At 40.0% G+C, this 12,640-nt stretch overlaps 2 protein-coding genes across 2 annotated transcripts in view; one reads left to right on the top strand and one right to left on the bottom strand.

Moving 5' to 3' along the window:
* Window positions 1-916: 916 nt before the first annotated feature.
* On the top strand, window positions 917-2,167 carry LOC101292062 (probable VAMP-like protein At1g33475-like). The gene has a single exon (XM_004307951.1). It carries the CDS (start codon window positions 1,086-1,088, stop codon window positions 1,836-1,838), a length of 753 nt encoding a protein of 250 aa, XP_004307999.1. The 5' UTR covers window positions 917-1,085; the 3' UTR covers window positions 1,839-2,167.
* Window positions 2,168-9,439: 7,272 nt separating this feature from the next.
* The window catches only part of LOC101292755, a 4,928-nt gene continuing 1,727 nt past the window's right edge, over window positions 9,440-12,640 (bottom strand). The window contains exons 2-7 of the mRNA XM_004309093.1: window positions 11,206-11,316; window positions 10,993-11,088; window positions 10,843-10,911; window positions 10,279-10,512; window positions 9,784-10,165; window positions 9,440-9,558 (exon numbers count right to left, since the gene is read on the bottom strand). Coding sequence (XP_004309141.1) covers window positions 9,553-9,558; window positions 9,784-10,165; window positions 10,279-10,512; window positions 10,843-10,911; window positions 10,993-11,088; window positions 11,206-11,316 — 898 coding nt within the window. The 3' untranslated portion in view covers window positions 9,440-9,552. The remainder of the gene's footprint in view (window positions 9,559-9,783; window positions 10,166-10,278; window positions 10,513-10,842; window positions 10,912-10,992; window positions 11,089-11,205; window positions 11,317-12,640) is intronic.

Consider the following 12,640-nt stretch of genomic DNA (forward strand, 5'->3'; position numbering starts at 1 on the left):
TGGCTAAGGATTTAGCTTACGGTGGAAGACTTTGGTAAGCTAAAAAAACATTTCACAGAATATTCTTGTTTTATAGGTAAAATTTGACTAAGAATTTAGCCTACCACAGAAGATGCTCTAAGGCAATGATTTGTTGCTTTGTAACGCCTTGGTATTGGGTTATTCTTCTGCTTTAGATCGAGTGAACTTTTGGTAAACACCAACTTGTGTTCTAAAATCTATGGACAAATTTTGATAATGCATGTTTAAGGACAAGAAATGAAGTACCCGATTTGACTGAAAGTTGGTTTTTACTTCAAAACAAACATGATCGTCGAGGAGAAATTGACAAATTCGAGGATAGATGAAGCACCAAATTCTTACATACAATTATTATCGGCTTCAATAGAGATTCAGCCAATGATTTCTAGTACTATAACTCTACTTTCAAAGGATTTTCACTCCAAAACAAAAAAAAATTGTCCTGAGTGGTACGCACTGATTTTATCTTCTAAATCTATATTTTTCAATTACAAAGAATTTGAACTTCAGAGCATGATAAAACTCCCGAAACCTGACACTTTGCTCTAGGTATTTATGTTCAGTCGGACTCAAAACTTCATATACATTATGATATTCTTAAACCGTGAGATATACCAACATTTATACGGAGCAAAAAATGAAAATATCTGAGTCTATGACTAGATGACTCATCTATTGACCTATCATAGCTGGCTCCCAGGGGTACTTTCCGTAATAAAATCATCTCCTCAAGGGCATATCCATACACACACATCCGTTATTCCGTTCCTCCTTTTCTCTTTTCCTCCGATGAATCCAACTGTTCATTCCTCCTTTCCTCGGGAGAGCCCAAACCCTAGAAAATTACTTACCCTAACAAAAAAAAAAAAAAAAAATACAAATCAAATCCAGACTGGGAAAGGGGGTTAACAATTTCCAAGAACCCTTCTTTCTTCCTGAATCCGATACCCTTCTTCCCCAATTCAACTTCCTCACCAAAACCCCCAAATTCTGAATCACCCAGATTCTGATTCAAAACCCCCCAATTCTTCACAAACCCTAGAATTGGGTAGATATCAAGATCGATGATTTCCAATCCGAGTCTTATCTACTACGCCTGCATTGCCCAGAAGGAAACAATCCTCGGCGAGATTGCGAAGGAGCCCGGAATCGGAGCCTTAGCTCAGAAATGCATCGAGAAAACGCCACCGCACCATTCTCTGTACACCCACACCGTCAGGAAACGGACTTACCTGTTCTCAATCGCTGACCCTTTTGTGTTCTTCGGTGTTTTCGATCAAGATCTCGATCAATCGGAGGCGGTTGCGTTCTTGAATCGGTTGCGTTGTGATTTCGAAAGGGTTAAGGGAGATAATGGGGTAGAGGTTGGGTCACATTGTTATCAGGCGGAGTTTGATTCGATTGTGAGGGAGATAATGGCGGCTAATTCGGAGGTGGATATGCCGCCGGCGAGTAGGAATCTGAGTATGGATTCGAGTAGTGGGAAGGGGAAGAGAATGGTACTGGCGCCGCTGCTGGGGAACCATGGGTTGAAGAAGAAGAAGAGATTGTCTGGGGAGGTGAATGGGGAGGTGTGTAAAGATGTGGCGATGAGCGCAACGGAGAAGAAGGTGGATGTGATGTGTGAGGATGGGAGGGATTTTGTAATGCCGGTGGCGCAGAAGAGCGGGGGTTTGGTTTCGAGTGAGAGGCAGAAGGCTAAGCAGGTGTGGAGGAAGCATGTGTGGGTGGTGCTGATGTTGGACTTGTTTGTGTGTGCTGTCTTGTTTGGGGTTTGGTTGTGGGTTTGCAGGGGGTTGAAGTGTATCGACAGTTGAATTGGGGGTGAGTGGTCAATGCCAAGCAAGAATGTGGGTCAGATTTGGGAAGGGATGCGAAATTGATGGTGCTAGGAGCTCTGTAATGGTAACTCTCTGGCTCTCCCCTGTGTTGTATCAATGAAATCTTACTTGATTTACGGGTGTTATACAGTTAGCTAAAAGCTTTTTTAATGTAATGCATATCAAATTGTGTATACATATAGATGTTACCGATGTGATGATGGCATTGTATTTTCCCTCTCCTTGTAATGTTTTCAGTTGATGTTGTAATTGCTGCAATGTTTCTCTGCATTTGGCTCTATCAATAGAAACTGTTTGTTTGCTTTAATGGAACTTGCTTGACTGTTTTTCATTATAATTTCCTTTTTGATTCACTATCCAAACTTCCATTTTGGCATATGGAGAATATATTCAATTATCAAAATAGCAGAGGGCTGTTGACCAACAGACTTTTACATTCAGTGCTTTGCTTGGCTCCCCGAAAGAAAATGAAAAGGCTCAACACATTAAATCTCATATAATACATGTATTAGAGCAGCCAAAATTTGATTTGTGTAATCAGTCATCATCCTATTGTTGCCGATCTCCCAATAGAACCTAATGACTTTTAAGTTCTATAGCACCTAATGACTTTTAAGTTCTATAGCAGCCCTAGATGCCTGGTAAAGACAATTCAAGAGTCTGAACTTTGCTGTGGGTCTATAACAGAAGTTAGTCCTCACTCAGAAGAGTCTAAAACCTTAATCCTTTCTGTATGAAACTTTGAATGCTGAGGAAGTGATAGAGAAAAAATAGATTCCGAGACTTAAGCTGAAAAACAGGGCAAGTAAGCTGAACTGATAATGAATGCCATCTGTTGCTGTTAGACACCCTACAGAACATGGATAACAACTCCCTAATCTCTAAACTTTTAGACATACAAAATGTCCATGAACCAGGTTAGGACCTTGGGCAAGCTCCATATTTGTGATAGTTATATCCTTGTCCAGTCCACTGTGACTGATCTAGCTAGTTCTGCTGAGCATCAGGTTGCTGCAGGTAAGGCTGATCAGCAGACTGCTGGCATGGTGAGCTGCTGTAATTGTTAACTTGTTTGAACCTCAGAGTTTAAAATGGTTAAGCTCATCATTAGTGGAAAACTCACATTGGTAATGTTTAGATTAGGCTCTCCTGAATTTCCTTGTGTATGTGGGTGGATCAGTAACCATCTTTTATGTAATTTGACACATCGATATAGGGGTCGTCTATGGTACCTACATGTATCTTATATCCTCATTCACAACAAAATTACCATTTTTCTAAACCTAATTTACAACATTGACAACGAATTTACTACATTGGTTTTACAAATTTACATATAATTAAATCTTACTATATCCACAACAAATTATTCATAAACTTGTAAAAAATCATAGGTTGAGTAATTACCGCTAATAGATCTACATTATCTAAGTTATTACTCAATATACCTCATTGACAACAACATTGTTGTCATATAAGTAAATGTGAGTATCAAATACATGTAGGTACCTAACAATTCCCATCGATATAAAAATATATATGAATTGATGAGAACTACTAATGGAGCACACACTCGCATACATAGGATCTAGGCAGCCCTCAACGCCTTCCGGCCACTGAAAATTTACAAAAACGACACCATTGCACAAGCAATACCAGACAAGTTCCCTAGCTAGGGTAGGAGATCGAGTCAAGGAACTGGTGTCGGCCAACATGGATTCAGTTTTATTGGGAAGAAGCAATTGTTACTAACTACACCTCCAGTCATGGGTAAGTCTCTTCCCTCTCCAGTACGAACGTTGAGTTCACAATAGCGAGAACCTCCGTCAGCTCCGTCGAGTTTTAGGTACAGAAAATCCTCGACATCTGGGTCGAAACCTATCAGCTCCACTAGTTCCGCCGTATCCACCAAGATAAATTCTCCTTTCGAACTCAATATTGCAGGCCGATATCCCGCAATGATCAATTTCTCTTCTTTCAACTCCCAAACCAGTTTAATGCTGTGAAAACAGTCTAAGACACACACTTTCAGACACCCTCCACCTCCGGCCGATCGCACACTCAGGCACTTTATCTGATAGTAATGTTTTTCAGAACTGTATAACGGATCGTCAACCGGGTGTTTAACTGTTAACTTAATGTAACTACCTTCATAACCGCTCGAATTATTGGCATTCATGTTGGCGTCGTTGATCATGAAAGGGTCTAACCCTATCAGAAAGTTGGTACCCGACCAATATAACATTCCGTTGTGAGAGAAGTGACTATCCGAGTTGATTCTATCGAAAGTAAAACTTCGTGGGAATGATATAATCGACTCTCTCCATTCCCATGTCTCAAAAGAGAAGATATCCAGCTTAAACTTGGAGGAAGCGTCTTCTTCAATTTGTCGTCGTAAGGAAGAATTCTCACAACCTTACACCTATACAAGTGATTGATAATAACTAGGTCCTCATTGCCATCATCGATGATTGCACACTTTTCTCTTCGAGGAATATGATGCACATTGTCTTTGTCGTCTTTCTTAATATAACTATAATAGGGATCACATATGAACCCAATTGGTACGTCATGGAGGACTCGAGAGGGGGGAGGAAGCTTAATCCATTGTAAGCTAAATGGATTGCAAATGAAGTAATCACGTTGAAAATACTCGGTTGCGCAGCACAAAATCAAGTCATTAGACGCCCCTACCACGACTGGCTCGCGTGTTAGAGACATGATACTCATGAGTCCGTCGAAAAGCCTGGATAGAAACCTGGGAGACGAAGAAAAACTCAATCCAATGGGGAAGGTTTCTCCTCTTTTGTTGATCAGAGTATGTGCCGGTACCGGTGGTTGCTTATGTCGAAGTAGATAGCGGCCTCGGAAGTATAGGTCGGACATGAAAATATACCACCAACGGTTGCACACAAACATGTATTTAGAAAGGTGATCAGACCTTGGAAGTCTAGAAAGGATGTCGGCCAATCATTGTCAGGAAGATCATCAATGTTAGTATTCACGACAGTACTGCAGTAACTTCTTCTTTTGGTAGAAACACTATTACTATCGCCACCTGCTCCCATGAGTACTGCTGGCTTGCAGGCTAGGATGGATCGCATTAAAATTAACTTAATTTGAGGCTAGGGTTGGCAAACTAATAAACTGAAGATGGGAAGGTGTAGTAGGTCTGGGATGCATGATTGTATATATATAATTAATTATACAAGAAACCAGTTTCCTTCTCGATTTGGATTCCAATACTTACAAGGATTGAAGGAATATATAATTAGCCAACACGCCCAACAGGTTCCAAACCCTTTATGGGAAAAAAAATCTAAATCGTGTGTGTATATATATATACGGATTTTCTCAGCTGCGGACGTCAGCACCAATTTTTTGGTGCCGATTTCCATTTTTGCACCACTTTCCGATCGAATTTTCTTATCTCCACCGTCTAGTATCTAGATAATATTGTGTAGATCATCTTCGCAAATTTTCAGCCAATTTGGTGATCGTTAAGGCCCTCAAACTCGAAAAACAAATGGACGGACTGAATTTTGTCCCGTTGTGTTTATACCAGAAAAACTCGAGTTTGAGGGTCTTAACGATCACCAAATTGGCTGAAATTTTGCAGAGATGATCTACACAATATTATCTAGATACTAGACGGTGGAGATGAGGAAATTCGATCGGAAAGTGGTGACAAAAATGGAAATCCGCACCGAAACCGTCAGTGCGGACGTCCGCAGCCAAGAAGAGCTGTATATATATATACACAAATCCATTTACAAAGATTGTACGATAACTAGCTTTGAGCATACGTAGAAGTTAATGCACATGCCCTAGCTAGTTGGTTACTTTTATACATAATAACCACTAGATACACTTTTCAGTCCTTAATTATCACTAGCAAGCTTGTCTTTTTATTATTACGACTAGATATACATTTTCCATCTATTTGACTAACATAATCTGTTAACGTAAATTTGAAAATTGCCCTTGCATTATTTTTTCGACTTTATTGAACGAATGTAGCATATTAGGCCACTTTCTGAGAGTTAGTAGCTAGTATTACATATTATTGAGGGTCAATAGCATTACACATTTTGGAGGGTCAGTAGCATTACGCCATTTTTTAGGGCCAGCAACATAACACCATTTTTTATTTCAGTAGCATTACACCAATGCTTTCTTTGAGTGCTTGAAATTTTAAAAACAACACCCAACAATATTTAAAAGAGTGTGTAGTTAGAAATTCTGGAATGTTTATGAAACTACTAATTAACCCTCAGAAAACAATTGACCCTCAGTAGGATAGTAAACTCAAACTCATAAACTACTGTTCCTAACCAAAATCATACCTTAGTAGCCACAAAAAACGATTCGTCATATCTCTCCAAAGTAGAAATAGTGAAGAAAAATTGTCGCTGGAAAAATTCTTGAAGCAGATACCACAACCAGAACGTTTGGAAACAGTATTAGAGTACAAACACTGCCCGTGCCAACAAATTAAGTAGAAAATGCAACACTGTTTGTGTGTTTGTCGACTCCTAGTCTTTGTAGACTTGTAGTTGAAAGAGAATGAAAGTTTATTAGAAGAATGAAAAATAAAAAAGTCGAGAAACATTAGAAGAGGAAAAGGTGGAACGCCACTTAAAAACAGTATCAGGATTCGAACCTGTGATCTACAAATTGATAAGGAAAAACCTAACCAACGAGTCTGAGATGTATTTTAGCACCTGAGTTGCACTCACTCTATAATATTTATTCGTTCTTGGACGAAATACCCAAGTAGCCTTAGGCGTAGATACGTCCCCTGTTCATGGGTGTGTTGCTTTGTTGTTGTAGCAGTATTACTTCCATTTTTGAGGCTCCACAGATTGATAATAGATTCAATTCAGTAGCTTTGCCATTACCTGAATATTACAACCAAATTCCCCACATGGGTTTTCAAGGACTAGAAGACTTTAGCATCTGGGACTTCACAGCTTTAGACATTGCTATACTAATTTATTTATCATCATCACCTCACCGTGATTATAACGTGCTCAATGGAAAGCCTCATCCAACAGTGTTGTCTGAAATGATGATTGAAAGTTCTGGTTTTTCATCGACTAAATGTGATTCTGTGGTGTCTGATGAAAAGCCCATTTCAACAATGGTGGATTCTTTTGATTATTTGATCAACAACTCCTTTGACAACTCAGGCAATGTCCCGAGTCCTATCATCACCATGAAGCTTCCATGAGGAATGTCCCTAGTGATGTTGGTTCAGCTTAAAAGAATGCCCAACAGAGGACAAGGTAATTGAAAAGGTTGGAATTTCCCCTCAGAGGTATCATGAGGAATGTCCCTAGTGATGTTGGTTCAGCTTAAAAGAATGCCCAACAGAGGACAAGGTAATTGAAAAGGTTGGAATTTCCCCTCAGAGGTATCATGAAGTAATGAGGGCCTCAAAGCCGGTCTTCTCTCTTAATTCAGTCAGTCAGTCAGTCACACAAGAAGAATTTATAAACGCTATTACTGATGTTAACGGCGTTGATGGTGATAACCGGCGGAAACCAGCTCTTCTCAGGCTTGCTATTGATGATGTGGTAATTAGCTTTTCGTCTTTAATCATTGTCCTCAATTATGCAAGCTCGGTTGAAACCAATTATACACTTCTAGAATTCTGCAGAAAGCTCAAAGGTACTCAATAAGTCTAATAGTAATGATTGTAGAAGAGGCCTAGTTCCATTGTAGGTAGGAGAGGCTTAATGTTGTTTGAAACTTTCAATTCTCCTTCTCCATTTGCCATATTAGACTTTACTGCATTGTAGTCAAAAGTTGATACAATCCCGTTCATGTCGTAAATGGTAAATGGTAACTAGTACTTCCATCGGAAATTGCCTAGCAGCTTGATTCCCTGAAGCCAGAGGAAAGCTTGGGGATCAGACAGAGTTGCGGTCTTGATGGCAGCATATATATGCTCCAAAGTTTCATAATTCACCGTACAATGAGTTTAAATACATTGGAAATTTGGAAGCATCTAAACTCGGCTTCTCCATCCCTAATCAACTCTCACCGCAAACCCCACAGCTTGGCAGTCACTATAACTGTATCGACGCCACACAAACAAACACATCAAAATCGACACCAGATTTCACTGAAAGTCCATTAAAAACCATCCCTGCCCGCAACGCTACCAGTCTCCCACAACAGAAAGGGAAATAAACTCATTCGGCACCACCCCACCACTCTCCTGCAATCAAAGCACTCCACGCCGCAACATCATTCCTCGGCATCCTCTTAAACAATGAACTTCCTTTCCCTCCCTCAAACACCCCGAACGCGCTGTGCACTGATGCTAGTGTGGAATCATGGGGTGGTCTAACACAACGGCGGTGCATGGAGGAAGAGCGAGACAAGGTGTCGTGCCCGGAAATGAGACGGTGGTTCGGTGGGGCATTTTGTCGAACAGGTTGCGGGCAGTGTCAAGGTGGCCGGTTTTGCAGAAGACATGTTGGTGGGGAGGTTAGCTTTTGATGGATTGTGAAATATGGACAAGGGTTTTAATTTTAGGGTTTGTTTCCATGGAGAAGGAAGTTCTTCAAAATGTTTGAATTCTAAGTTTGTATCTCATGCGAGATTCACACAAATGATTTCAAGAAAAGAAAATCAATGCTTACGTACGTTACAAGAAGAACTAAAGTCATAAACGAACTAACATGTATTGTTCAATAAAAAAAAAAAAATGATATGCATTGTAGTTAGGGCACATCAAACATTAGTCGACAAGTAATAGAAAGGAGATATAATACACAGATGAAGATTAAGAATGGTGCTCACAAAATCATTGAAATCAAGTAGCAGCTAGCTCTGTTTGTTATTTAAGAAAGGAATGGGTTTGAGAAATGAGGTAAAAATGTTGGAGGAGAACAAAAGGCTTCTAGAGCTAGTGCCAAATATGGAGCTTACAAAGTGAACCAAAAAGCTGAGGAGTCTAATTTCAAAGCCAACTACAACAAGAAGATGTCTTTATCACTTGGACGATTGCTGATTTTGACCATGTCTTTGCTAGCATATATGATTTTACTATACAGGTCAAATAGCCTCAAGCTAGCTTTTAGAACCAAATCAAGCCTACTTTATAATTGCATATAGACATCATGAGCTACTAGCTTTGCTCAAAAAAACCAGTTGCAGACATAACTTAATGAACAACCAGGAACAAAATGTAAGAATCCAATGGTCTTGTCTCATGCTCGATGTCACAAGTATGCCTCCAACATACAACTTAAGCATCTGTCATGGAAACATATTTATTTTCTAACCTAGATGAATCAAAAGTACAGTGTTGTTTGGAACCATAGGATGGCCAATGTAGATTCAATGAAAGTTCACTTCAATGTAGACATCTAGCATTTCAATGTTTACATGAAAAAGTAGAATCAGGGAAGTCATCTCAAGCAAGTTGAAAACTTAAAGCAGAAGGAAACAGACTCATGAAAGTAACCATCTAGGTAAGCATATCAACAATCAAATACAGTATATACAGTCACTGTTTCAATGAGCTGAAAGTGGAAGAAATCACTGAGCATCTTTTTACCAGAAACCCTGTCAGTTGAACCCGATCCCTTTTTCCTATCATTCTTGGCAGGTTAATTGGCTCTTTTATTCCTTGCCTGTCCTTCCTTGCCCGTCCTTCCCCATATCCCTTTCGACATCAGTCCTGTACACAATCGAAAAGCAAGATAATTGAGTTCCAACAAAAGCCATCTTCAGTCCAATTCATTCACTACTACGAAATTCACATGCATAACCATTTAAGTGCAAAGGAGTATAGCCTGGACTCTGTCTCCGTTGATTACTATTGGACTGAGCTATAGAAGACCTACGTGAACACTAACCAAACCAAAAACAGATAGAGAACCCACATTCAAAATTTGTTACTTACAATAACATCATCTTCCTGGAACCCAACATCATCTTCCTGGACCCCAACATCATCTTCCTGGAACCCAATGCCCCTCCTTTTAAAATTCGGAACAAATTGAATTGGTTCCACAATTCCCTGTCCGTACTTGCCCAGACCACCCCCTCTGAAACCCATTTTGGCCATCATGGCCCATCCAATGTTAGGGTGGTCAGACTTATTGGAAGGCTCTCCCGTCCCATTCTTCATTGGATAATCAGCAGTTTTCCCAGCCCCTCCTCTCCCATTGTTCTTTGGATAACCAGCAGTCTTGCCAGCCCCTCCTCTCCCATTCTTCTTTGGATTACCAAATCCCTCAGGGAGGCCCATACCTCGCAATGCACCTTTGGGCGGCACGGGAACACTAGACAAGTAAAAAAAAAAAATGAATAGGCATATGGGGAAGAAACTGTAATCAGGGGGAGGGCTGCATATTAGTAATAGTTTAGAATTGTTTTTTATCTTAGCGATTCTTACTTATCAGAATCATCAGGTACAGCAGTAGCTCTTCCTAATTCACCAGCCGCCAAGACAGGACTCTTAGCAGAAAGAAAGGCAAGGTGGTCTTCAGGTGGAGGAGGAGCTGCCCACGCTCTTTGGTTCTCCAAAATGCCTTCTTGGATCCCTATCCGGGCCAAGTCAGTGTCACTCGTTTTATTGAAGGTCCCATCCTTCCAAAGTGGCCCCTGCTTGGGCTTTGGTGGGGCAGCCCTGCATAAAACAACAAAGCAGACAGAACCATAGCCCAGTTTCATACCAACATGAACAAAAGAACCAAAAAAAAAAAAACAGTAGACATGATTATTTTAACAAACAGAGGTAGCAACCACTAAATGATGCCAGCAACAAAGGATTAAGATGCCAAGCTGTGCCCTTTAACCACAATACTTCCCTTAAACCAAAGCTAGCTCAGCTGTTAACTCGTTGAACACTATAGAAAGTCATGCATGATAAATTTACCAAAAGAATGTCACATACTCATACAATCTGTAACATCCTAGAGACTTGCGATCCAAATAAAAAGCTATAACCCAGTGTTACCTGTGAGTTAGAGTTGGTGCTTCAAATGATCCATCTGACATCCTTGGACCAACAGGATGCTGTTCAACACTGACAAATCATAAAAGAAAATATTGAACTGTAGCAGCAAATATCGACAACACAAAGTCATAAACGGAGGATACTTCTTACCTCTCAATTGGTGTTGGTGCCCTCTCAGTACTCTCAGTAGTATTGAATGACCCATCCTTCTGAAGTGCGCCCTGCTTGGGCTTTGGTGGTGCATCCCTGCATAAAACAACATAGAAGGTTGGCATAAGCATTATTTCAGGAATTACTGCAAAAATGCAGGACGCTAAGGGGAGGTTCATGGCTTGGCTTCCAAAAGCTAGCTGTATAATGTACCTGTAAGTTGATGCTGAGTTGAACGAGCCATCTGATAAACAAGGACCGATAGGAACCTCCGGAGCAAAGAAGGACCCATCTTGGCACAAGGGGCCAATAAGAGGCTCCTCTCTAACAATGCCAAACAAGTTAAGCAGGAATTCATCAAAATTCAATACTAATTCTGAAAGCTATATGTTGAAACTTCTCAAATCAAAACACTCTAAAATCTCATCCGATTTGTATTCTTGTCGAGAATTGACTCATTTAGAGTTGTACAATTGTTCGCTGAAACCCCCATCGACATCAAAAGGCTTTGAGGTGTTGAAGAGCCTTCGTAGGGTCAGAAAAAATCGAAATGAATTCCCTAATTTGAGAAGCTATATGTTCAAACTTTTCAAAAAGCAGTTTATTTTTGATTGGGGAAATCAAAACTCTCTAAAACACACCCAGATTGTTCGAACAGTCACACAAAATCAAAATCGAAACCTGTTCGAACATCACAATCAAAACCCTAACTCGAAATTTCAAAACCAAATCCCTGACTCGAAAGAATCGAAATCAAATCCCTAATTCGAAATCGAAAAACCGAAATCAAGACCTTGCCCATCAAATTCAAAACCCTAATTTGAAAAAAATCAAAACCCATTAGAACCAAACCGCGAAAGATCGGTTCAAAGCACAAAAAATTATGAAAAACTTGAATCGAAAACGGGAGTGAAACCCTCTAAGTCTCAGGAATGATTGGGGCTATCGTTGAAAGGCACGCAAAGAAAACCAGAAATCGGGGTTTGAGGACTTGACTCTTTCTTCGCAAATCCGAAAAAGGAAAAAAAATAAGAAAAAAAATAAAAAAATCAAAACCCCTCGACCGCCATGGACAAATTGATTATAGGTTTAATTCTTTGAAAAAAGAAAAAAAAAAAGAAAAAGGAAAGAGTAGACACGCAAGGTGGCCATGCAGGGTCCCAAGTCCCACCTAGGATCAAGACAAGTGACGACCCACCCACCAACCAAGAAGTCAAGAAGACCGATCAAAAGCCATGTGTATCAATCAAAACGACCCGCACACAAAATCGACGAGATCAAAAGACCAAGTTACACAAGTAACACAACCCATGCAAATTATATGAAAAGATTAGGGCAAGCTAGGTGGTTACCTTGTGTGACGGGTTGTGGGTTCAGATCCTTCTTCATTACAGTAGAGTTGAGTACAATCACAATCTTGGTCGGTGGTGTTGTCTTGGTCGGTGATCTTTCTTGGTCGGTGGTGTTGTTTTTAGAGATGGGTAGGATTAATGAGAGTGGTTTGGGTTTGTTTTAGGAATACAAAGTATAAATGTGAGTCTTTTAATTCTATTTTTGTTGTTGTTTTTTTTTTTTAATTATATTGTGGTTCATATAATAAGCTCTTAATTTTCTACTGTTTTAATTACTATTTGTACGTGGCCGGTTC

The sequence above is a fragment of the Fragaria vesca genome, linkage group LG7 (assembly GCF_000184155.1).
Source record: "Fragaria vesca subsp. vesca linkage group LG7, FraVesHawaii_1.0, whole genome shotgun sequence".
Classification (NCBI taxonomy): domain Eukaryota; kingdom Viridiplantae; phylum Streptophyta; class Magnoliopsida; order Rosales; family Rosaceae; genus Fragaria; species Fragaria vesca.

What these genes read in the sequence shown, in the direction of transcription:
- LOC101292062 (XM_004307951.1), top strand. Translation starts at nt 1,086, where the DNA reads ATGATTTCCAATCCGAGTCTTATCTACTACGCCTGCATTGCCCAGAAG.